We start from the raw sequence: 23845 nt of genomic DNA, 5'->3' as shown, positions 1-23845 counted from the left end.
TACTCTTGCTTTGCACATTCCTCTCCGACTTTAAGCATCGAAACAACGTTTCAGAACGACTCACATAGAACATCGAGCGAGGCGGCGACGGCCGTAGATGTTGGCCACGACACGTGGTACACGTGGCAGGAAAGCTGGAGCCCGTGCAGGTCCCGCGACGCGTTGAGGCTGAGCACACTGCGCGTGGTGTACGAGTCCTCCTGTGGAGAGAACTCCACGAACAACTGGCTGGCCCCGGTCATGTTGGTCTCTCCCAGCATCCAGTGCATGTGTCGGACGGCGGGCACGGCACGACGCGCCACGCAGCCAACGTCCACCTCCTCGCGCTCTTGGACGGTGACGCGGGAGCCCTCTCGCAGTCGCTCGCCTCCCAGAGTGAGGAACGGTTCCTCAGGGGCGCCTGTGTAAGGACGTGGGAAAGCACGAGTAGTATAATAACGTGTTAGGAAATTTGAACCTTGTGAGCACTGTTTCATCGCAATCGGCGTCATTATTGCCGCAGACCAACTAAAGTTAATTAAGGCGCATTAGCCACAAAAAAGGGTAAAGAAGTGTGCTAGAAGTTTATAAAACAAACAAAAATACCATTATTGTGCCAATTTACGCAGTGGTGAGTTTAGATAGTCAGCTGTGCAGAATTTCAGGATAAGATCGAGGCTTTAAGGGCGAGAGATCTATGCAAGTGGGAATACTTGATTGATTTGTGGGGTTTAACGTCCCAAAACCACCATATGATTATGAGAGACACTGTAGTGGAGGGATCCCGAAATTTTAACCACTTCGGGTTATTTAACGTGAACCCATAGCTGAGCACACGGGCCTACAACATTTCCGCCTCCATCGGAAATGCAGCCGCCACAGCCGAGATTCGATCCCGCGACCTGCGGGTCAGTAGCCGAGTACCTTAGCCACTAGACCACCACGGCGGGGTCATGTGCGAATACTTGAACACTTCGAATATTCCGATGCAAATTAAAGTATTTGTATTCGTTTCGACACGAATTTACATTATTAAACATTTTGAAGTATTCGAAATGAACGAGTAGGGCGTATATTAAACCGAATCTAATCCTTTGTCAAAATTGTTTCACTGCACTTTGTTTTACTGCATTGTATGAGTGTTGTGGCATGAAAACAATTATAAAAAAGTCTGCTCTACCGTGAAGCTTAACTTCAGGATTAAAAGAGCATATTTTGCTCCAATAAATTATTGATTTTTAAATGTTAAATCCTGGTAAACCGCTATAGATGGCATAATAAGTAAAGAAAAATTTAAAAAGTACCATATATTACATGTTATTACTAGCATTACTATGAAATATAAACTCTGCTTATATTCAATTCTGCTAATATTAAAAAAAATGACATTCGCACGGGCCTCGTTCTAATTTAATAAAAATACACACATTGTGCAGGTCAATTGTGTCTCTGCACGTATATGCTCAGTTTTCTCAATAATATGTGATGTGTATAGATCGAAACATTACATTCAAAATTATTCAACCAAATAACTATTCACCTCGAAGAACGTAAAATTTAAATTTACTATTCTCACACCTCCAAAAAAATTCTTGAACATGAGATGTTTCGATGAGTGGTGTAGTGTGCGAGAAGTGGACTAGAGCACTAGTAGAAACGACAAAGTTTCGACCAACGGCCTATTGTTATGCTGCCTTGAACAAATACAAGACCGCTTGCCAGAACGTTGGCTATAGCGACACCTAAGTTGTTCAAGGATGTTATGCTTCGGTGTTACAGGGTTAACAGAAAACTACGTTGAAATCTGTGGCGTTGAGCAGACTCCAGACAGACACATACATGAACTTACACAGGCTACATGTATTCTCTCTCACAGCATAAAGAGATATTGGTGCGGGGGCACACCAACTTACATTAAGTGTCCACAGGCCGAGAAGATGGCAAGGGCCAGCGAAGCCTAGAATAGGGGCCCGACCATTTGCAAGGCTTCGCGTTATGCGCAAGTAAAGCTTTTCTCTCTCTTTCTCTTTCTGTGTAGTTTGGTAGCAGTTGAGCATAAGACTGCACCTGAATTAGGAGAAGTGGAATGTTTTTCCGTATGGCGAAAAAACACGATAGGAGCAAAAGACGTCACGCCTGGTAGTGAAACCTTTTCTTCCAAGCAGGCAGACCTCACCAAAGAAACCGGTGCCTTTTAGTCTTCTCTGCGGAACGCATAAAAACGCACCCTCTGCTTCTAAGTTGCTTGTACCGCTTCTTTTAATGTGGGCCGGAGAAATAGTCGTTCAGATTTCCGGTCCCTATTTGGGACTGAGCCGAGTGCGCGAGTGTTCCCCGGGACGCAATAAGAGTATTTTCAATTCCACCGCAGTCAGCAAACGCTCTAAAGCATTTTGTTCAAAACGAAGTCACATATAATTACGTCGAAGTGAATTTGGAAATACACTCAAGTGATTAAAATGCTGCCCTTTGTCCGAACAGATAAGAAAATATCCTACAGAAGAACAGTCTATATCTTGCTGTAAACAGCAAATATACTCTCCAAGTGGTCTTGTCTTTACTAAGCTCTAAGAAAATAAATTGAAACCTTCGTTTTACATGTGTGTAGATACGCTATCAGTGCACGAACGTGACAAGTTTGTATCGAGCACTTCCACGAACCGTTCTCTTCGTTTCGCGACAATAACGCAATTTTCGCTCACATGACGTCGTTGATTGACAAGAGCGTCTGAAGTGATTCCTTCAGTGAGAAAAAAAAAAGCCGCCTTCCCTACGAAGCTAACACGGGTGCCCAATTTTCTCCGCAACCAGAAGGCGGCCACGTGGCACCAAACTCCGGAATTCCGCCAACCTTGTTATACGCACGGAAGAGTTTACTGCCTTTCAGGAACTTCCTCGAATTTGCGAATAATTCTAAAGGTCTTCCTCCGAACGCCGGCGTTTACGCTCCGCCTAGGGGCTGCTCGGCGGCGGCCATGGTTCTGACAAAAGATGTCCCGCTTGCTTTTTTTTTTTTTCGCTCGCGGAACACAATGGAGCGTGCTTTCCGATATCTCCTTTCAAGTGCGCGCAGGAGAACTTCTTGGGTTTCTCTTCGGAAAGCAAACGTAAGGGAACAGGCTGTGGGCTTTAATTTATCTCGGGCTCTTCCCAATCAGCCGGCACTGTCGGCTGTTCTTCTTCTTTTTTTTTTTTACTACTGCTTTCTTCTCTCGAGAGCTCTGGCTTCGAGATCCATAGGACTGGTACGTATGAATGCGACAAAGAAATCAAAAGAGATAAAAAAGCACGCTCTTGCACAAGAAAGACGACTGACAGTCGAAGCAGAATTGGAGCTGCAGCGCGCATTTATTTGCGCCCTTTCGATTACTGACAGAGTAAACAGACGCGTTTCTTGGCTGCTTCCGGCTTCGCTGAATATAGCCCTTATTATCTTGATCCAATTAAGTCGGAACGTTGTCTTCCGTCCATTTGCCTCGACTGTCAGGAAAATGACATGTCCCTTTTTCTTCTTACGTACCCGGGGTCACAACGTAACTACTTGAAAAGGAACACAAGAAAACACTAAGAAGACTTTGAGAAATTATTGGCCTCCCGAAAATGGACATGCGTGGTTTCGATGTGCAACTTTCGAGTGATACTTACAGGGTTTCTCGATCTCAGCACTCCTTTCACGACAATTCTGTGAAGATACACTGATTTACGCAACAGTGGGACATCTATGTCTCCTTGCGAGTCTTTCGAGGCTTCACCAAAAAACGAGATGCACACGCGCCATTTTCGTGTGTTCCCACTGTGCTGCCTAAGTAACAACAAAAGTAAGGATTCTTTTTGTTCCATTTGTAAGTGGAACAGTGGAGGCGCCCCGCCCTGTCCGCGAAAGCAAAGCGCTGAGGTGCTTATAGCTTTGAAGACCTAAGTATTTTTTTCTATTATAAAAATGTGCTGAAAAGCGGATAGCTTACGTTTGATATGTTCCAGCACACTGTAACATGCTCGCACATTTTAATGTCATGTTTGTTTACACATGCCTTGTCTCCGGTGCCTTCAAAGTCAGGTGTGCATCTGTGTGGGTTTCTCGTTTACAAAAGCCTAGCTCTTCACGGTAACGGTTCACTTTCAATTAAACCCCCCATGGCGCTTTACCATTAACATTCAATGGTTCATATGGCATACTGAGGGTAATCATGCGCTATAGACATGTGCAAGAAACGAAATATTTCCAGAAAGTGACCTAAATTAGATTCCATCTTTCAAACCAATGCCGTCTCGTTAGTCCATTAGGGCACTGCCCACGTACTCTGCTGTTGTCAGTTTTGATCCTTGTGCCTACTGCTTACTGCACAGCAAAGTACGCGGAGAGTTTTACACAACGGTTTCAGTGAGCGACCAATTTAATACACTATTATATTTGTTGCCATGATGGTGTTGAAATTCACGTGAAGATCTCTAGCAATTCGAATCCACTAATGGGGTGGCACTGGTTTGCAGTAAAATCTTTTTGATTTGTTTTAGATATCAAAGTAATGGCAAATATATGCTTAAAAAAGAGCGAAAATTACACAGGAACGTAGTTCTGACACATCGGTCAAATTCATTATTGAATTTATTTTCATCTTACCTACTTCGAAGACAAAACGCAATGTAATATCATTAAAGTACAACCGGAGCCATCAGGGCTTCTGATGTAGATCTGTCAGGAGTTATATCAAATTGCTCGTGGTCAAGCGAACTAGTCGACAGCGAGATCAAACTGCGTATGAGGCTACAGAGAACGTACCCGTGACGACCAGTTTGAGCACCTTGGTAACCCTCCTGACGGAGTCATCGTCACCAAACTCTCGGCACTCCCACAGGCCATCGTCAGCACGTGTCACCTGCGTGATGGTGAGTGCGGCAGTGCCGTCGCGAGAGATGTTCCACTGGCGTCGGCTGACTCCTCCGGCGCCACCCGAGCCCACGTCAAGCACAACGGGGTGGCCATTGCGCATCCACTGCACGCTGCCGCCAGGGGTCTCCAGGAAGCAGGGAATACTCAGACTCTCGCCAGGGTTAACCACCTGTCGTAGGGTCGAGAAAAGTAACAAAGCTGCTTCTTTCATTTATTTATAGTTTTTTATTGGACGTGCACGCTTTAAAACGCGCAGTTTCTCTAACACGTGACCTTGCATCTAGTTCTGAATAACTTGGCGGAATGAATAGTCCTGGTGGTGGCATGCGCGTGTTATGTATAACTTCTCATCAATATCTTTTTTTCGTATCGCATTCGCTTACACACGCACGCACAAACACACGCACACACACACACACGCACACTCACGCACGCACGCGCACACACACACGCACTAACACACTGGGACGCAGGCACACCCACACATGCACACATACGCACGCACGCAAACGCATACGCACGGACGCATATATGTGAGCACGTACACACATACAGACACACACACACATCTACCCACACACGCAAACACACAGAGGCACAAACACATGCACACATACACACGCACGCACGCACCTACACACGTACGCATGCACATACGCAGATACAGACGCACACACACACACACACACACACACACACACACGCACACTCACGCACGCACGCGCGCACACACACGCACTAAACACACTGGGACGCAGGCACACCCACACATGCACACATACGCACGCACGCAAACGCACACGCACGGACGCATATATGTGAGCACGTACACACATACAGACACACACACACATCTACCCACACACGCAAACACACAGAGGCACGAACACATGCACACATACACACGCACGCACGCACCTACACACGTACGCATGCACATACGCAGATACAGACGCACGTACACACACACACACACACACACACACACACACACACACACACACACACGAGCGCGTGCCCGCGCACAGGTGGCGTGGTGGCAAGTGTCGTGTACAAACCAATGAGATCTAAGAACACCACCGGCAGTAGCGCATGACATTATACTAACAAGCTGACCAAATTATTCATTCTCAGTTGCTAATTCCCGGTGTTTAACTAAGCGATTCTTTTTTATTCTTTTTTTTTCTTTTGTAAATCGTCATATTTAGCGTCATGTCATTTCCTCTTGTTTTGCAATCAGTTTGATGTCAGCATTGCATAATATTTAGAACTATAGCATTATATTTTGAGGTCGTTTTACATGTCAAGTAATATTATTATTACTATTTTCCTGTATTCAATACAAGACTGTATTGATAATATTCATGCTTTCTTGTTATGCTTGTAAGTGTTAGCTTTCAAATATGTCTCTTTTCGTTTATAGTTCTGTGAAAAATTATTGTACATCCCAACTGCCACACTCTCGAAAGAGAGTATCAGTATTGTAAATAATAAATAAATAAATAAATAAATAAATAAATAAATAAATAAATTATTATCCTGTGCAAAATATGTGTCATTAATTACTCCAATTCGAAGCTTACGTCAAATATTATACCAGAAAACCGTAATTTTCAGATTTTGTATACTAGATCCTGTTGTTAGGCCCGGCCACCAAAAGGTTTAACGCCCCTCATAAGTGCTACGATTTTACGACTCAAAATAGCGACAGATACCAAGACATGTCCCTTTGAGTTATTTTGACTGTGCACGTCAGCTTTTTTAACGTGCAGCGCAGCCGGTGCCAAACCCATGTCTTTAGTGTCAGCAGCCGAGCATCGTAAGCAATGAGCAATCGTGGCGGCTGAGGTTTAATGCCGATAGTACAACAATGAGTTAACCTTATAGAACAGAGTATCCCAGCAAACTAGGTAGTCGCATGCTATATCAAATTTTATTCACTAATGTCGCTTTGCTACATTAATGTAGGAACGTAGACGTCAATGCTGACGTTTCGTGGAAAAGACACCGAAGAAGAATGGCACCAAAGTACTGATGCAATTCCTATGAGAACAACGATAAAGTGCTTCCCCGTTCAACCTACTTGCGATGCGTAGCGGATTTTCTATTTGTAGCGAACTTAGGAAAATCTTGGACGAGGTGACCCCGCCCTTATATGCCCCTTCGCGGACGAGGAGATAAACGTTGCAGAAAGGCGTCCAAGTTCTGATTGCCTGTTCCCTGGCACAAGGAAGCTGGCCCTAGTCCCATCGATCAACAAATTCAGAAACCTCGGACCTCAAGTGATTTAAGCGCCTTTTGGGCACCTTGTTACTCTACGAATGGCGCCGTACAATACAAGAAATAAACCGCGTTTTGTTTGTTTTTGTCTACAAGCGTCTTTCTGCAATGACTTCGTAACAATGTTTTTCAGCGGACAGTCACAGATGACGGCGAACAGAGTGCTCCATTAGGCTCTTGGATAACGGTTAGGTTATTCTTCAATCACAATTATTGACAGGAAGCGAAAATAAAGAGGTGTCGATGGTTCATAAAATGGAACAAAAATAACAATCTCCACTAGCTAATGAATACGCAAATGTTTTTGGAAAGCACAGTGGTCGCGCCATTAACGCCCGCGCTTTTTGGTCTATGTGAGGCATTTCGTGAGTATGAATCCCTCCAAAAATATATGGGGAAAATAAGTGCACCCATAATTTCCAAAATACGGTACCTTTTCTGGCGGCTCGAAGTTGTTGGCTCCTGAGCCTCCGGGGCCCGGTGAAGCAGTCGTCACCACCGTCAGGCTGGTGTAAATCACAGCGGTCAGCAGTGCTTGCCTTGCTACCAGCGCCAGTGCTAGCAACGAAAAAGTAGAGAACAAAGTTTCAATTTATAGCTATCCCAAAGGTACGATTAGAGATCGAGGGTAAAATGGCACCAGTTAGTGCTCGATTTCTCTGACTGTGCACAGATTTAAATCCGCCCTTACTCTCTAATTACAATCAGAGCAAAGACTGCAGCGTCAAAAACACAAGGAAAAAAAGAAAGAGCGGCATTGTTTGAACTTCTCTATCAGTAAGCTAGGAACCATGAAAAAGCACATAATTAGAGCTCTCACCACAAACTAGTGTTATATAAATTCGTTCATTGCAAATAACGTCTAAAGGCGATGAACGGAAAATCTACAGAGGGCTCTTCAATCTGTCAGTAAGGATCCAGTTGTGGAAATTTATCTCAGTGATGACAAGCTTGAGTTTCTGAAAAAGCCCAGTTCGTATAGTGTGTGGTCTTTTTTTGCATTTTCTATGCTGTGCTTCATTGTGTAATTTAACTTTCTGAGGAATGTGCAGCAAGGCCTGTTTCACTATGACACTCCTCGCTTTTTTTTTTCTCTTTTAGCCTGCTGTGAATGGTGTATATTTGTGCAAGAACCAATAAACATGCTCTTGTCAGTCAGAATGCACTGGTTCAGTGCTATTCCTTATCTCTGATTTACTGTGCTGCTTAGGATGAGTAATTGTACCAACTAGCTTACATCCATACCCTTCGAAGATACCAGTTGGGTTTGAGCATCATTTGACACTTTCTAAATTGTTTTGGAAGTATAGGAAGAAAAACAAAATATGCTCGCCTGAGCATGCGCCGTTATATGTATACTATATCTATACGCAACGCATTCCTTTACTGTGTGCAAGAATAGCTTTCTGCATTTGATTTACGAGCACGACTTTTCTGTTATGTTTTGGCGACTTCATTATTATTCTATAAGCAACATAAAACAGGTAAAATTAAGGGTGGTTAATCTGCTATATGAGATTCGCGCATAGCTTTTGCATGTGCGTGAGTGATTTTTCTCATAGAGCATAAAGTGAATATACTTTCAACATCAAACTGATATAGAATCGCTTCAATGCAAACTTATACCTTACTAAACAATAAACGCGCTATCTTGAAAAGAAACAATGCAAGTATATTTGTTAGATCATAAAATGAGTGTTCATTGGCAGCAAAATGTTTCCAGCGATGGCAAAGCGTTCACAAAGCGCACCTAGAATTTATTTGGCAAGAATGAAATTAAATACTGTCGTTCTAAAAAATCACATTTATTCCACTATATATTGTTCTTCTAGAAAGAAGTTTAAATAGAATAAATATAATATTGGTGGAGGAGTGTAAATGTAGTTCTCATTGAAGGAAGAAAGGAAGAGGGGAAGGCAAAAAGTTTAACCAGACCAGCGTCCGGTTTGCTATTATACATTGCCGAAAGGCGAATGAGAGATGAAGAAATAGAGATAGAAAGAAGGGTGCATAAAAAACAACAACGCTGAAATGCAAAAATGGAAAGTTGTGCACCTAATCTTTTGGCTTATATTATTTTGTCATATACTTATTTCGATATTAAAAATGGATAAAAAACTTCCTCACCAAACCAAGCGCGACGTTGTTTAGACGAATATTAATAACAGTCTCAAGTAACCCGACGCACACACGCACGCTTCACGCTTCTTTCATACACGCACATCCGCACGTCATATATATAAATATAAATATATATATATATATATATATATATATATATATATATATATATATATATATATATATATATATATATATATATATATATATATATATATATATATATATATATAGTGAACTACGACCCTATATACGACCTTCCTTTCTGTTAAGTTGGGGTGGTTAGAGTAGTTTGCTTCACTGCAAATGACAGCGCTTCATAGAACGATAGCACAAATATTCTGCTCGTAAATTACAGAAACTTTTCCCTGCGCAGATACATACTTTTTTCCATTTCATATACAGTCAAAAACAAGCCCGCAATACACGCCGGGCAGATGGAAGTTAACTATCACAACATAATTTTACATAGCCTGCATACATCCTTGAAACCTGCAAGCATGCTTAGTTCGAGGTGTTTAGTGAAATGAACTAGAATATTCAACCGGCATTCCGTTGCACGCTCGTAAATAAGCGACCGATCTATACTTGGAAAAAGAAAATTTATGTGCACCTCTGGCTCTGGTAATGGGTGTTCCATTATGGATATTTTGCCTCACCTTCACGGACCCCACTCCGAAACATGGTGCGAACGCGGCTGCAACTGAGTGTTCCTTCTCCATGGCGACACCCTCGCCCACCACAGCGGAGCGCGATCATAAGTGGCTGCGTGAGTTCTACGAGTTTCCTTAGCAGGTGAGGCTTAACGACGGCGAGGTGGTAACTAATAGAGGTGCCGCGTGGTGTTTCGAGGAGGGTGCCCCTTCGCTTTTCTTCTTTTTTCACCCTTGTTTTGGCACATTGCCGCTATCGCTCCCCTCTTCTATGCCCAAACTTCGGGCTAAGCAGGTTGAGCCCGGGCTACGCAGACTTGTAGAAGAGGCACAGCTGGACTTAATTCTTCGAGACAGTGTTACGCGGGGCTGGGCACTAGCGATAGTTAAGCCCACGCTAGATCGTGAGGCCAGCATCTCGAGCATTAGCGCGTGTGGAAACAATAATCACAAAATAAGGAAAGGAACCTAGAGATGAACAGAAAATAAAGAAGGGCTGCAGGGTAGTTTTTTGGCGCCCTCAGGGGCCCTTTCTCTGAACCAGAAAGACAAGACCCTGGAGGGGCTTATAAACAAACACGTTTCCAGTGCACCCACGCAGCGATATAATTCGCAACAGCTCGGATGAGAGAGGGGAGCGAGAGTGGGTGTGCGTAAAAGAAGAGGTCTGGCAGTAAATTACTCTGCTTACTAGCACGGAACTGGCAATTAACCGCCGCGGCCTTCCAAACCCCGCGTCTACCTTTCGTGGAGGGGGATGAGAAGGGGAGAGGGGGAATCTCCAGCCATCGATTGCTCGCGCTTGACTTGCGGCCGAAGGGGGAGAAAGAATGAAGAGGAAGCGGCGGCATCGGACATCGTCGCGACAGTCCCCGCTGGACGCGCGAGGGTGAGGAAGAAGGCGAAACGCGAGCAGCTATAGCGCGCGAAAACGCGAACACCGTGGAGCACGCCAGCCGAGTGACGGCTGGGTGAGAACACGGAGCTGGAGCCTGTTAAAGGTTCTCTCCATCCTCCACCTTTTCTCGTCCGGGCCTGCCTTACTTTATTGGTTTGCGCGCTCCTTTAGCCCTTCCCGGGACTATATATTCCGGCTGGCTGCACATTTGGCTAGCATCCTCGTCTTGTTTTCATTTCTTTCCTTCGTTCCATCGCATTCCTACCTCCATCTTGCCTTCGTTCCTATCACCATATCTGAGTGTAGTCTAGGCGAAGCAGTTTACCAAGCTCCGTACGTGCATCCTCCACGGCTTTAATTTATCCCACTCTTTATCTGTTGAGCGAGCGTTGGTTTCACCCTACAAAAGAAAAATTAGATGGAAGTTGGAAAAGAACCTGACTCAACGATGATAATAATCTATCTTGTCCTCCCGATTATTCTCTTCGTCATTGGCGTTTCATTTACACTTATTTTTTTTTACTTTGACAAGTAAGTGAGCAAAATGTTCCGAGAAATCTACGAGCAATGTACAAAGTACCACATACAGGGACCGTGATTTGAAGAAGAGTCTACTGGACGCAAGTTTTTCAGTGTGTTTGGCAAGACTGAAAGTAGCTTGGAATGAATCTAATAACTTAATTTTCTTCCAGTTCGGTGATGTTTTATTGCATTTGAGATTACCTGCAAGCTATATCTTTCTGCGAAGGCAGCAGAAAAGTTCATGCACCGGAAAGGCACCGTTATTTGAGTCACTTACATGAGTACTATTGCAATAGTAATAACGCGATAAGTTAAAGAGTTCATCTCGCAGAAATTCCGGTGTCAGCGTCAGCGTTGGTGTTGGTGTTGGCGTCGTTGGTTGTGAGAGAAAATCATCATCACATGAGTGAGAACTATGCAAATAAAATAAACTACAAGAGAAAACCCCTGGGTCACAGTGGGCGTCGACACGGGTCGTTTGGCTCTGAGTGGGGATCAAATCCGGGTCGTTTGCGTCGCAAGCGGATGTTCTACCACACAGCCACGCCACAGCTTGTGAATACAGTGAAAATAACTTCCTCTTCTTGAGGAAATGAAGTGAAAGTAACCATCATGCTTGACAAAACACGCGTCCTGTATACATGCTTCACGATACACCATGAAATATGGCAGCAATAATGCGTGGTACAAGCAAACATTGCGAGTGGGCGTCAGAACATGCGACTATTATAATGATTTCACGGATTTATTCCGGTCACCCACTACAGGGGGCACACACACGCTACTGCGCCTGTTCCATGAAGGCCACGTAGTGAGTGGGGGTGGGGGAAAGTAATTATAAGTGAAAAGAAGAGCAAAGTGAGCCCCGTAACTATCTCTCAGAAGGAGGACACCTCAACAGTAGCTCATGAGGGATGGGGGTAGAGAAGGGAATAAAAGAATAGGATTAAAAGGTAGAGAGATATAAAGAGAGAGGAAGGAGAGAGCGAGGCGCAGGGGCAGGGAGCGAAGAAAGTAACGAGAAGACAGGAAAGTTGGACATGGTTGCAGGAATCCGAAAACGGGGCACCACTGGCGAGAGCTCTTGTCGGCAAGTGGAGATGGCGTAGGGCTAATCCAGTCGGCCAGAGCTACGCTGTCGTCGTCGTTGGGGACCGGCGTCAGGAGATGGCATAGAACCAGCCCAGTCGGCCAGAGCTGCACTGTCGTCGGAGATCGCGAGGGCACAACCGGTCGGTACAAAATCGAGTGAGCGAGCCAGAGTGGGAGCATAGCAAGTTCGAAAAGCTTTCATGCACTAAGTGTTTGAAGTATGCACTAACAATAAGACGTCGCTATCGCATTCAACTTTTAAAGGCGAAGCTTTAGGGTCACCTAATTTTTTAACAAAGGTGTACAACTTGGTGATTTAGCGCCGCCTTTATACTAATCCACTAGAACAACACACATCACGTTCATAGCACACTAGCAAACAGATTTCTTTATATAGTTCCTATTGGTTAGCAAACTAAGCTCTCGCCATTTACACCGTGTTCAGGATCTAGCGCAAAAAACACATGTTATTGGTGAGATACATTTATGTGGCAGTTATGTTGACCCCTTTTTCTCAGATTATTGGAATGTCACGTCCACGTACAACTTCATACTTATATCACACGAATAACAAATAGTTGATGCCAAACGCAATAATGTTCAGTCACCGAGGCTAAAACTGTCAGAAATGAAGGCCCACACTTCAGTATTTCTGCGCGTAGCATGCGACGTAGTCACCAGGAGACAAGGATCCTGTCGTAATACATAAAGGCTAACATTGAATTTCATTCTGTACTGCACTGCTAACATGATGCTCAATTTATGATACCTTTTAATAAAATGTGTGCATCTTCAAATTGTGGGGAGCATTGCAGAGGTCTCACTTTAATATGTGATCGCACGGAACTTCACTTCGCGTTTGATCGCTGTACTTGTATTGCCGTTAGTACGCTGATTCTTCGTATGCCTTTTTCGGTGCAGTGTGCTGCCCTATACTATGTCCACCACGTGAAAGCAGCACGTGGCTTGTGCAATCAACAGTCATTGTTGGTACTTCGGCGATGTTCTTTAGAGAGCCATTGAAGTATTATCATAATATAGGTATAAATGTAAAATGAAAATAATTAAACAAAGAAGTGGGCTTTTTCTACAGGCGGTGTGTAACGTGGAGAAGCACTCTTTAGATCATCCTTAAGTGGGCATTTGGGCGCCTGCATCGGCGTCAAGTTCACAGTACATAAGATAACTTTGCTTTTACATTGAAGTATTTAAGATTTCTTTGTGTCTATTACTTTGTAGTGATTGATGCCTAAAAAAGAGATCATATTACGAGCCCAATAAAAAAACTCTTTAACAAAATATTGTGCTGAGCTGAATTCGGCTTAACCAGTGCCAATTTTGTTGCATTTTTTGTTTGTTTTGTCCGGCCTAATGACAATGACCTGGGACTGATAACCTCAAAAAATTGGCAAATCCCACGTACAGTGGGAATGGATTATATGCGAAGCGCGAATGAGGAAGGTTTATATGACATTTTAATATAAGCACAACGTTACGAGGTGGAGGTAAATGATGCCATACATGACTTCCGTGTCATGATTGTCATGTTTTGATGTGTCGTTTACCTTTCGTCATCTATTCACGTCACGTGATACCAAACTTAGTGTGTGTGGGGCTAGCAAAATGGCCACGAGCACATCATGAAGGGCCCAATATACTCCTATGTAGCGTTGACGCGTGCGCGCGCTGGACACAGGGACGCTACGTTAGCAAAACGCGAGCACGCTATAGTCTGACGCCAGGCGCGACCGGCGTTCGTCGGCGCGGCCCGACAGCAACCGGTGCGAAATGCGACATGATGCATTTCACACCGATGCGTTACCCAGACAACAATGCGTCTCCTTCTTTTCTTAATGGAGGGTCACCGGACGCGCTGAAACGCACATGCGTCAAAGCAACGCAGCGCGGCGCGCGCCTGCGAGTATATGGCAGGACCGGCGCCTAGCACGGCAACGCCGGTGTTACAAGACGAAATGAATACCGGCGGGTACGCGCACCGCGTCACGTTGAAATGTATTGAAGCCTTGACTGTGGCATGTAGTCATGTTGTAACATGACAGGCATTACATGATTATCATGTTTGCACCAGTCACATACCTTCGCCATCCATTGGCATCACGTAATACCAAATTTAGCATGTGTGAAGCTAGCGAAACGGCCGCGAGCGCATCATAAGTGTGGCATGTAGTCATGTTGTGTCATGACATGCATGTCGTGATTATCATGTTTGAATGTGTCATGTAGCTATTTCGTCCGTTCACGTCAAGAAATACCGAGTTTAGTACATGTGAAGCTAGCGAAACGGTCGCGAACGCATCATGAGCATAACATGTAGTCTTGTTGCTACATGACGCGCATTTCATGATTATCATGTTTGCACTATTCACATACTTTCGTCATCCATTCGTGCAGCGCAATACCAAATTTGGTATATGTGGTGCCAGCGAAATGGCCGCGAACGCATCATGAGCGTGGCATGTAGTCATGTTGGTACATGACGCACATGTCATGATTTTCATGTTAAGGTCTGTCACTTGTGTTCACCATGTATCATGTCATACTATACGGGTTTTGCAACATGCCATGTGAACGAAATAACCGCAAGAGCTGCAGGACTATCAAATGTAAATCATGTCATTCAAGACATACATGTCCTGATTTTCATGTTATGACTAGCCAAATATGTTCTTCATACAGTCATGTTATGCCATGCCAAGTTTAGTATCGATACGATGATGGAAACGGCCAGGAGAGCTAAAAGTCGTAGGCGGCTAGATAGATAGATAGATAGATAGATAGATAGATAGATAGATAGATAGATAGATAGATAGATAGATAGATAGATAGATAGATAGATAGATAGATAGATAGATAGATAGATAGATAGATAGATACGATCAAAGTCGCCGAAGTTCACTAAAAAATGCTTCGCATTTAAAGTTGTTTACATAAATAACATGGTCATTACAGCTTACAACGTAAGGCAATGCTATGTCATGTGGGCATGAGTTGTCTACTGGCGGCGTGAACAAGGCTAAATGAAACTGCTGGCCTAAATGGCAAGGACATTAGGGTACTGCATTTGTAGAAGTGTTCGAGAATAATGGTGCGTGCATCATGAGAAAACACTGAAATAGAGGGAATGAAGCTTGGCCGCACGATGCCTAAAACACTGAAATGAGCGACTTTTGTATATCCACAGGACGACCTGAAAACTACATAATGCTCTGAGGTTACGAACGCTATTGTGTGTATTGGCGAGGTACTGCTGCTTGACAACACAGATGTGCCAAGTATTTAGTCCTCTTTGCCATAGACACAATGTGTAAAATTATGCATAAACACGCTTCAGGAACAACCGATCCACAAATCGGCTGCTCAATATTCATACTGTTATACTGAAGGTGGCGTTAGGACGAAGACAAAAATACTTATAACCTAAAGTAAAACACTAAAATAGGTACGCTGCGAAACAAGACTGCGCTCTGTCAGCAAATGAGCCTCAACAGCCTCCGTTGTCTTTGCATCCTTCGCACTCTACTCGCGTCGCCGATTTTCAGACGACTCTCTCTCGCATGGTGTACTAAAGCGTACTCAAACATAGATGCAAGAGAGCTGCCAGAGACTGGGAAAAGAATAAAAAGAAAAGGCATAGGAACGGTCCTCGTCATAATGCGTGCTTGTGTGTGTGTGTGTGTGTGTGAGCAGTTGGGGATGGGGGATCTCGAGGAGTTGAAAGGAGAGAAGTAGAGGGGTGATGCAGGAAGAGTACACGTGGGGGAGAGATGCAGAGAGGCAACAGTTAAGTTCGGCTTTCTACCAGAGACGTGCCAAAAGAAATTGTGCCAAGAATAAATGTGACCAAAGCGAGCGCGGACAAAGCGGGTGACAGCATGACGCAGTACTTCGGCTGAGACGCCGTAAAGCAAACACACCGGTTGAAGCAAAGGCAGGAAGCAGCGGCAGCAAAGTCCCTTACGGTATGAAAGAAGGAGAAGGGCTCACTCTTCCAGCCCGTTTGGCAACGCGAAGCAGGGACAGTATAAACAACGGCACGTGAGTGGGCTGAGCTCTTATTTTTTCTGTTTTTCGATGGCAGAGGTGAAGGAAGAGGACGCCTGAAAGAGAGAGAGAGAGCTAGCTGTGCTGCCCTTCCAAATTTGTCTCCTCCCCGGGTCTTGGCCTCGCCGTGCACACCAGAGTTCCTGCCACGCACGCATCCATCTATTCGTCTAGCTGAGCGAGTATTTGGGCTCAGCCGAGCGTCAGCGTGCTGTCGAGATAGGGCCTTATCTTCACGGGATCTTGACGGAGAGATGTGTCCCGCGGTGGCGGTGGTCGGCACCGCGCTACAGTGCCAGAAGCTGCGTTCCTCTTCGCTGTTCTCTTTCCTCTCCGCCTCTTCAAATAGCTAGAGAAGAGCGCGGCACGCATTCCGAGCGTAACACCGGCGCCGTGTCGGGACATCCGATCCACGGAAGAAACAAGAACGAAGGCATGTCGCTCGCAGAGATATTTCATATACTGAAGTTACTCGGGCCTTTTTGCTATCGCACATACTTTGTTTCCCTGCTCCTAGCGTCCCTTTTATTTTTATTCCCATTTGCGAAACGGTTTGCACCGTTTTGAAGCATAGATGTATACCCCCCCCCCCCCTTCCTCTTGCAGGACCCGCTCACGCATTGCGGCTGGCTTCGTCTTTTGTAGCGGTGCCGTCAGCGCTTCTGTTGTTCACGATGTTTGCCTTACACTGAACGTTGGCAGTTTCCCGTGGAATTATTCACGAGGTGGGGCAAAGCGGATGCACGAACGGACGCACAGAAGCACGGAAGGCCTGATGCTCGAACGCACGGACGCACGCACGGACAGACACACGGGCGGATGGACGCATGGACGCGCACATGGACGGACGCACAGGTGGACGGGTGGTAGACGGACCCACGGACGGACGCACGGACGGACGTTTCGCCCAACTCAGCATCATTCCTTCCATGGATATGCTGTGACACCGTTTTTACTGGCATGCAATGCATTGCCACTGGCTACTACGACTACGACGACTACGATTGATATGATATGTGGCGTTTAACGTCCCAAAACTACCATATGATTGTGAGAGACGACGTATTGGAGGGCTCCGGAAATTTCGACCTCTGGGGTACCACGGTTGGATACGACTAACGCAGCGAGCACCTCAACGCCACCGACGAGACGCGAGCCAAGGAAGCCGAGCGCAAGTGTCTTCAATGCGCCCGCCGCTCTGCTTCGTCATTGGGAGAAGCAGGGCTGGCTATACTACGACGGACGCATGACTATCCCATACCCTAAGGAGCTTCGCCCCTAAAAACGCGAACGCGAATTCAGGCTACCCCAATTACTCTTCGCCGAACTTGCGAAGAGGAGCCTACTTTAACATCCCTGCGTTCTGGTAATAATAAATCCCCCTCTCACACACAGCCCAATCAGAATGAAAATTTTGGATCAACTTTGCAGTAATATGAAAGCAACCTTAGGAGAAAAAAAAAACAGTGTGTTAACAACTTTCAAGCACACTAGACAGGAATGTTCGCACAAGATGGACGATTGCACAGGTAACGAATGATGTGTTTAAAATAAGACACCTGTATCCAATGGTCTGGTCAAACATAGCATATTTCTTTTTTGTGCAACATAAAGTTTTCTTAGCTTGTTGCCATAGTTAATGCCACCTGTAAATTTTGCATTACTGCACAGTTTTTAAGGAAGGAATGCGCCCTTTTGCCTTCACTTTCTCCATTCTCGACACTAGGATATGGGGCAAGAAAGAAAGAAATGGCAGCATGATTGCAGAAAAAGAACCTTCAAGATGGCCCTACTAGACCGGCGCGTACGTGACGACACACACAATTTGCGCAAGCACCCGCCTAATTTAACACGCACGTGGAGGCAGCGGGTCAAGCGTAATTTCACCAGAATCACATTGCGAAATAACACTTGATCAGCTTCATCTCTGCACGGGTCTCCTTGCGAAATGCCCCGAGTTTCATGTAAGAGTTAAGAAGTACGTAGCACAGTGGTATCTCAATAGTTCGTTTTATCGCGCAGAACACCCGTTCTTCCTCATTGCGAAACCAGGAGATAATAATGATTAAAATGAATCAATCGTTTGGATGGTCTTTTTTGTTTCTGCGTTGCGTCGCGAAGTTATTTTAGTTATACAGATATATGAAGATAAGTGACTGTGGTCAGCATTTTGAATTATACTGAGGCTCACAAAAATCGCCCGACCAACATTCATCAGAGCACTGACAGAAGAGGAAAATGTGCCACTAAATTGCTTCGTTCGAATGAATTGCGATTGAAATTTTTCTCTGAAAAGGCAAAATGAGCACCAAGATTGTTTAAAAAGCATCCCAAAATGCTTCAGTAGTCCGTGGAATTGCAGATATTTTGCGAATGGGCAGAAATATAAGTGTGCATGTAGCTTCAAACAACACTGGTTTTAGAAATGGCCAACATGCATCGTTGTAACTTTTTTATGTGTGCATAGGCTTGCTTCTATATCTCCGAGCCTGCCTGTTAGAGATAGTCAGTGTCCATTCATTTCCCCCCAAATCAACGTGCGCCCATGAAGACGGCTACTTCGCAATACTTTAGTCGACGTTCCTCCTGTCTCCTTTTCGCGATCGCTATTTCATAGTATTTTGAGAGAACGCATTCCGGAGCATGAGAGAGATTTAGAGGCATCGCTTGGCTCGTTTTCTCAGCAGCGTCTATCCTCAAAAACTTTGAATATATGGTTGGCTTTGTTTCCTTGCTGAATGGCTGAGATGCACCAAACACTCAGATACATCAAGGCTCGCGCTGTCTGTCTTCGCTATTTTCTTTCTTTCTTTTACACAGAGTTCTTCCAGGTTGAGCTATCTGCTTAGAAAGACAATCTTTTCGAAGCGTTCCTTTCTCGCGCAGCGGAGAAAGCGTGGGATTTCCTTGCGCCAGACACAAGCGAAATCAGGGCGCACGCGCGATATACGCCGAGAGGAAATAGGGAAAACGCTTCACGTCCACTAGCCCACTTTTCTCGCCTCCTCTTCGCTCATCCCTCCAGTCGTTCCTTTGCTCAGCGATTCTTTACAATCCTTCAAGAGGCAGCTGGCTAACTCGGCGCAAAAAGAAGCGCTACGGTTGCACCTGCCTGGAGACGGTGGTCTTCACGAGAAATTTTCTCTGCACTTTTGTACTTCCGGTTTGCAGCGCTTACGTATAGAAGCAGCAACCCTCTCGATTTTCCTAAATTGTTGTTTTATGAGCTGTCATTTCTATTTGTTGTGTGTTGTGTGTTGCAGTGTTTTCATATCTTCACGTGTTTGAAGATTTCCGGTGCACGCTTTCCTCGGGACAAAATTGCAGAAGGTTTATGCGTGTGTTTGAAGCCTTGTCTCTTTGTTAAGAATGCAGGGCCGCATATTCTGTCTCCCCCCCCCCCCTTCTATATCCTGACTACAACCAAACTATCCGAGCGACTAGACCTTCAAATGCTCATTTGTTTCGGATTTGAGGGGAATCCTGGTCGCCTTTTTATCAGTCATATGGTAATGGTCATAGAGTTTTTGCTAGCACCCTAAATGGCAGCATAAGAAGGCAAGGCTCCCTTAGAAATGAACCGGTATAAGGTAAGAAGCGATAAAACAAAAATACAGCCAACGAACGTGTACAAACTGCTACAGCCTGAAACAGAAGCAGTGGAAAGTGACACAAAGTGGAAGCTCAGTCACCTCGAGAATGTGTTGAAAAGAAAGAAAGAAAGGAAAGGAAAAAAGAAAGTGGAATAATCTTGAGGTTCTCCATTCTCGTTTGGAAGAAAAAAAAAAGACAGCACGTAAAATTGTGCATGCTTCGTGATCTTAGTGCTGAAAATGAGCCTTGTTTCCTCCGTCTGCCTCGAGACAACAGAGCATCTTTTATTCAAAGCAGACGCTGTCGGATGATTGTTCGTGATTGTTCGTGAATGTAAAGACTTAAGGTGGAAATATATGTAAAATACATTGGTTTAAAGCTGCAAAAGAAGAGAAAAGCAGAACTTTTTTTTTGAATAACGCATTTGTGTAAAAACACCGCTCCACCTAAAGAAAAAAATATAAATGTACTGAAAAAGCAACAAGTACTCTAAACATACTCGTTCGGACATCATAGATTCAATGTACCGCACAATTCGTCCACATTTAAAGTATTTCTGATTCAATGTACCGCACAATTCGTCCACATTTAAAGTATTTCTGCAGTATTCAACATTACTATTTATCGTGCGACTCTGGGAAATGTGCGTTTTTTAAAAATATTTATAAGAAGTGAAATAAAAAGAAAGAAAGCATATTTTACAATCACAATACAACAGAACGCAGCTGAACAGAGAAAAAATTGGCAGCATATAAACGGGGTGAATGATGGAGATTGGGGCGAAGCATCCGTCCGTCCATTTGTTCTTGCTTCCATCCGTCCATGCGTGCGTCTGTGTGACCGCCCGTGCGTCCATCCGCCCGTCCGTGCGTGCGTCTGTTCGTGCGTCCGTCTCTGCGTTCGTCCATGCATCCACCCCTGCGTCCGTCCATGCGTCCATCCGTCCATGCAGCCATCCATGCGTCCATCCATGCATCTGTCTGTGTGTCCGTACGTCCATCTAGTCAACACTCCGAGTACCACCATCTCGCATCTTTTCATCATATATTCCGCATACAGAAGCACCACCATCCAGCGGACATTCCAAGGACTAAACGAGAGGTGGCACACGCACACTTTCCTACGACTTGCGCTTCTTGGCTACTTCTCCCGTTTAACCACCTCGAGTTCATGGCATATACTAGTTCACTGTATTCATGGCACTGCGGCCCAACGCTCTCTAAACCTTTCTAAAACCAAGGAGGTTACGCCCTGCGAGTATAACCTAGCAACCCTTTCTTGTCAGATAGTACTCAACGTACATGCCTATGGCTGCTAATTGGAAATGAGAGACAGGAGAATTCGGCTTTTAGTAAACGCGCACGCTGCGATTTTTTTATTGTTCAACAACACACAGGAGAAATCTCCCACCGGCACCACCTTGCAGGTCAAAGCGTAAGACTGGTTACAGACTACGACTACGACGAAGGACGAACGGATAGCGCTTTAAGGAGCTTGGCCCCTAAAAAAAGAACTGCCCCAGTTTCAGTACTCTCATTTATTAGCCAAGTATATTTTCACGAAAAATGTAGTTACCGGTACGATCAAATTTTCTGACGAACCGGTTGTTTTGTTCTACCATTTTATTGGTTTACATCCCACAAATGGGCGTTTGGTTACTGCGCATATAAGTGCATGTACGTTATCCAGACAATTCTGCTGTTACGGTTCTGAAACTGATCCTAATAATATAAATTGGAATGTCATATGTCTGGGCAAAGAACCACAGTTTTCGACATTTCAACAATATCCATCATGACCTCTCTTTACACCGTTACTGCATGATTCTGCTTTCTTGTTATCAGTCCAAAGGTCAATTTACCTATTACCAAAAATAGTTTACATTCCATATCACAAAAATATCGCAGTAGTTCGTGATGGAGAAATCACGTAGGTGAACGGTGGTTCCCGTCGAATGCGATCTTTGTGTAACCAATGAATAACTGTGATGTGCTGTTCAACCGTATATTATTATACATGAACTTCGGTGTAGCATTCTGTGCAAGATGAAAAAAGCACGGAAGCATAAAATATAAAATAGCAGTGCTTTGAGCGCGTCGCTGTTGTAAGGTACCCCGTGGAAGAATGGTTGTGAGAAATACAATATGCGGCGTGGCAGGATATAAAAAATTACGGGTCGCTTTTTTGCCCAATATGTACAAGGGAAAAAAGGGAAAGTGAATTTTGCCCCCACGCACGCGGTGAGACAGATATAGTTTCACGCTGTAGATGTAATTTCAATGCTTCATGCTCAAATAGATATAATTCCAGTGTTTGTTTAGAAAAAATTTATTTACAGCATGTACAGAACACAAAGGCTTCATACCATTCCAGTAACAAGGCATATACACCTCGGCACATCTATATTTCACGACTAACATCACTACGTTACAGTGAAGACATTTGCTCTAATATACATGACAATGTTGGCATATATGTACACAAGAACTCAATGCGATATCATGATACAATGGTATAACGATACAATAGATGCAATGAAACACGATATGTAACAAATGAAATCATATATATTGATGAAAACCAGGACGGATAATCACAAGATGCGTAAGTACAGTCTCCTCAGGTGCTGTAGACCGGCCACAAGATTGACTTAAGCCTGGAGTCTCTGCAAGTTGATCTGGCCCATGGCTCAACTGTGTGAAATATTTTGTGATTCTCGCAGTTACGAAGTCTTCACACAATATAAAAGGTCTTTTCACACCTGCGACCAGAAATGGTTGCATGACTGTAGGCTAGACGCACAGTGACTGGTTGGAAATTGTCGCAAATGACCGCCTTGGTCCAAAACGACAGCTTTGGCTTCAGCTTTAGTTTTGGAAGCCAAGTGACAACTTGAAATGACTTTCCCGTCGCGCAACTGCAGCCGCAAACTTTTGAACAAGCAGATGCGCACAAACATGACGTCGGCTGATGTTACATTGCAGGGCAACCGCTACGCAAGCCGACGAGAATTCTTTGTGGCAATGGCTATGGGCCTCACGCACATGTCAGCGTCGGTCTTACAAGGTCGCCTTTTGATCCGCAGCAGCAAATGGTCGCGCGACTGGTTCTAGTCACAGGCGTGAATAAACCTTGCGTTCAGGGACGTAAATGTCATCACGGCTCGTCACCATACGGTTGGAACTGCTTGTTCCAACCGAAACAGACGCATGCGGTATTACTGTATACATTTTGAGGCAGCCGTATCCCCTCCAATATATTTCTTGCCGTCTATCCTAAAGCGTTGAGTACAGATAAGCTCAACGGCAGTGAAGTTTTCTCCAAGAGAACAGCGCCACCCACAAAACACCATCTCGGACAGCAGCATGTGTTACGGCAAGGTGGGTGTACTACCCGCACGCGGTTGTGAGTAACCGTCGGCGATAACTAAAGAGGCCCCGCCGGGTCGTAACATCTGGGCTCGTTCGACGCCGCAATCTCACCGGCGCGCCGTTTGAAAGCGGTATCACCGATAGAGCGCCCGCGCTAAATCACGGACTTCGCCACGCGATGACACTTTTACGAGACCAGCCAGCAGCCTCCGAGCCACACGGTGCTGGCGACTTGGCATCGAACAGTCGAGCTCCGCGGTGCCGCCCGTTGTAAAGCACTGACCTCCCATGCTGGCGCCCCGCTGTTCTTCCTGTCGTCTATCTGCCTCGACTAATCCTGTGCTTCGCTAGAAGAAAAGAAGCGTCGCGAGACAATAAAGGC

The 23845-nt window shown here is 44.9% G+C and overlaps 1 protein-coding gene across 2 annotated transcripts in view; it reads right to left on the bottom strand.

Moving 5' to 3' along the window:
- The window catches only part of LOC119172648 (kin of IRRE-like protein 2), a 140763-nt gene that overhangs the window by 17291 nt on the left and 99627 nt on the right, over positions 1–23845 (bottom strand). For both annotated transcript variants that reach the window (XM_075892752.1, XM_075892754.1), the window contains 3 exons: positions 7584–7708; positions 4760–5039; positions 65–400 (listed from right to left, as the gene is read on the bottom strand). In XM_075892752.1, coding sequence (XP_075748867.1) covers positions 65–400; positions 4760–5039; positions 7584–7708 — 741 coding nt within the window. The remainder of the gene's footprint in view (positions 1–64; positions 401–4759; positions 5040–7583; positions 7709–23845) is intronic.

Source organism: Rhipicephalus microplus, chromosome 4 (genome assembly GCF_043290135.1).
Source record: "Rhipicephalus microplus isolate Deutch F79 chromosome 4, USDA_Rmic, whole genome shotgun sequence".
Lineage (NCBI taxonomy): Eukaryota > Metazoa > Arthropoda > Arachnida > Ixodida > Ixodidae > Rhipicephalus > Rhipicephalus microplus.
Note: the sequence above shows the minus strand (reverse complement) of the source record. Positions and strands in the feature narration are given on the sequence as shown.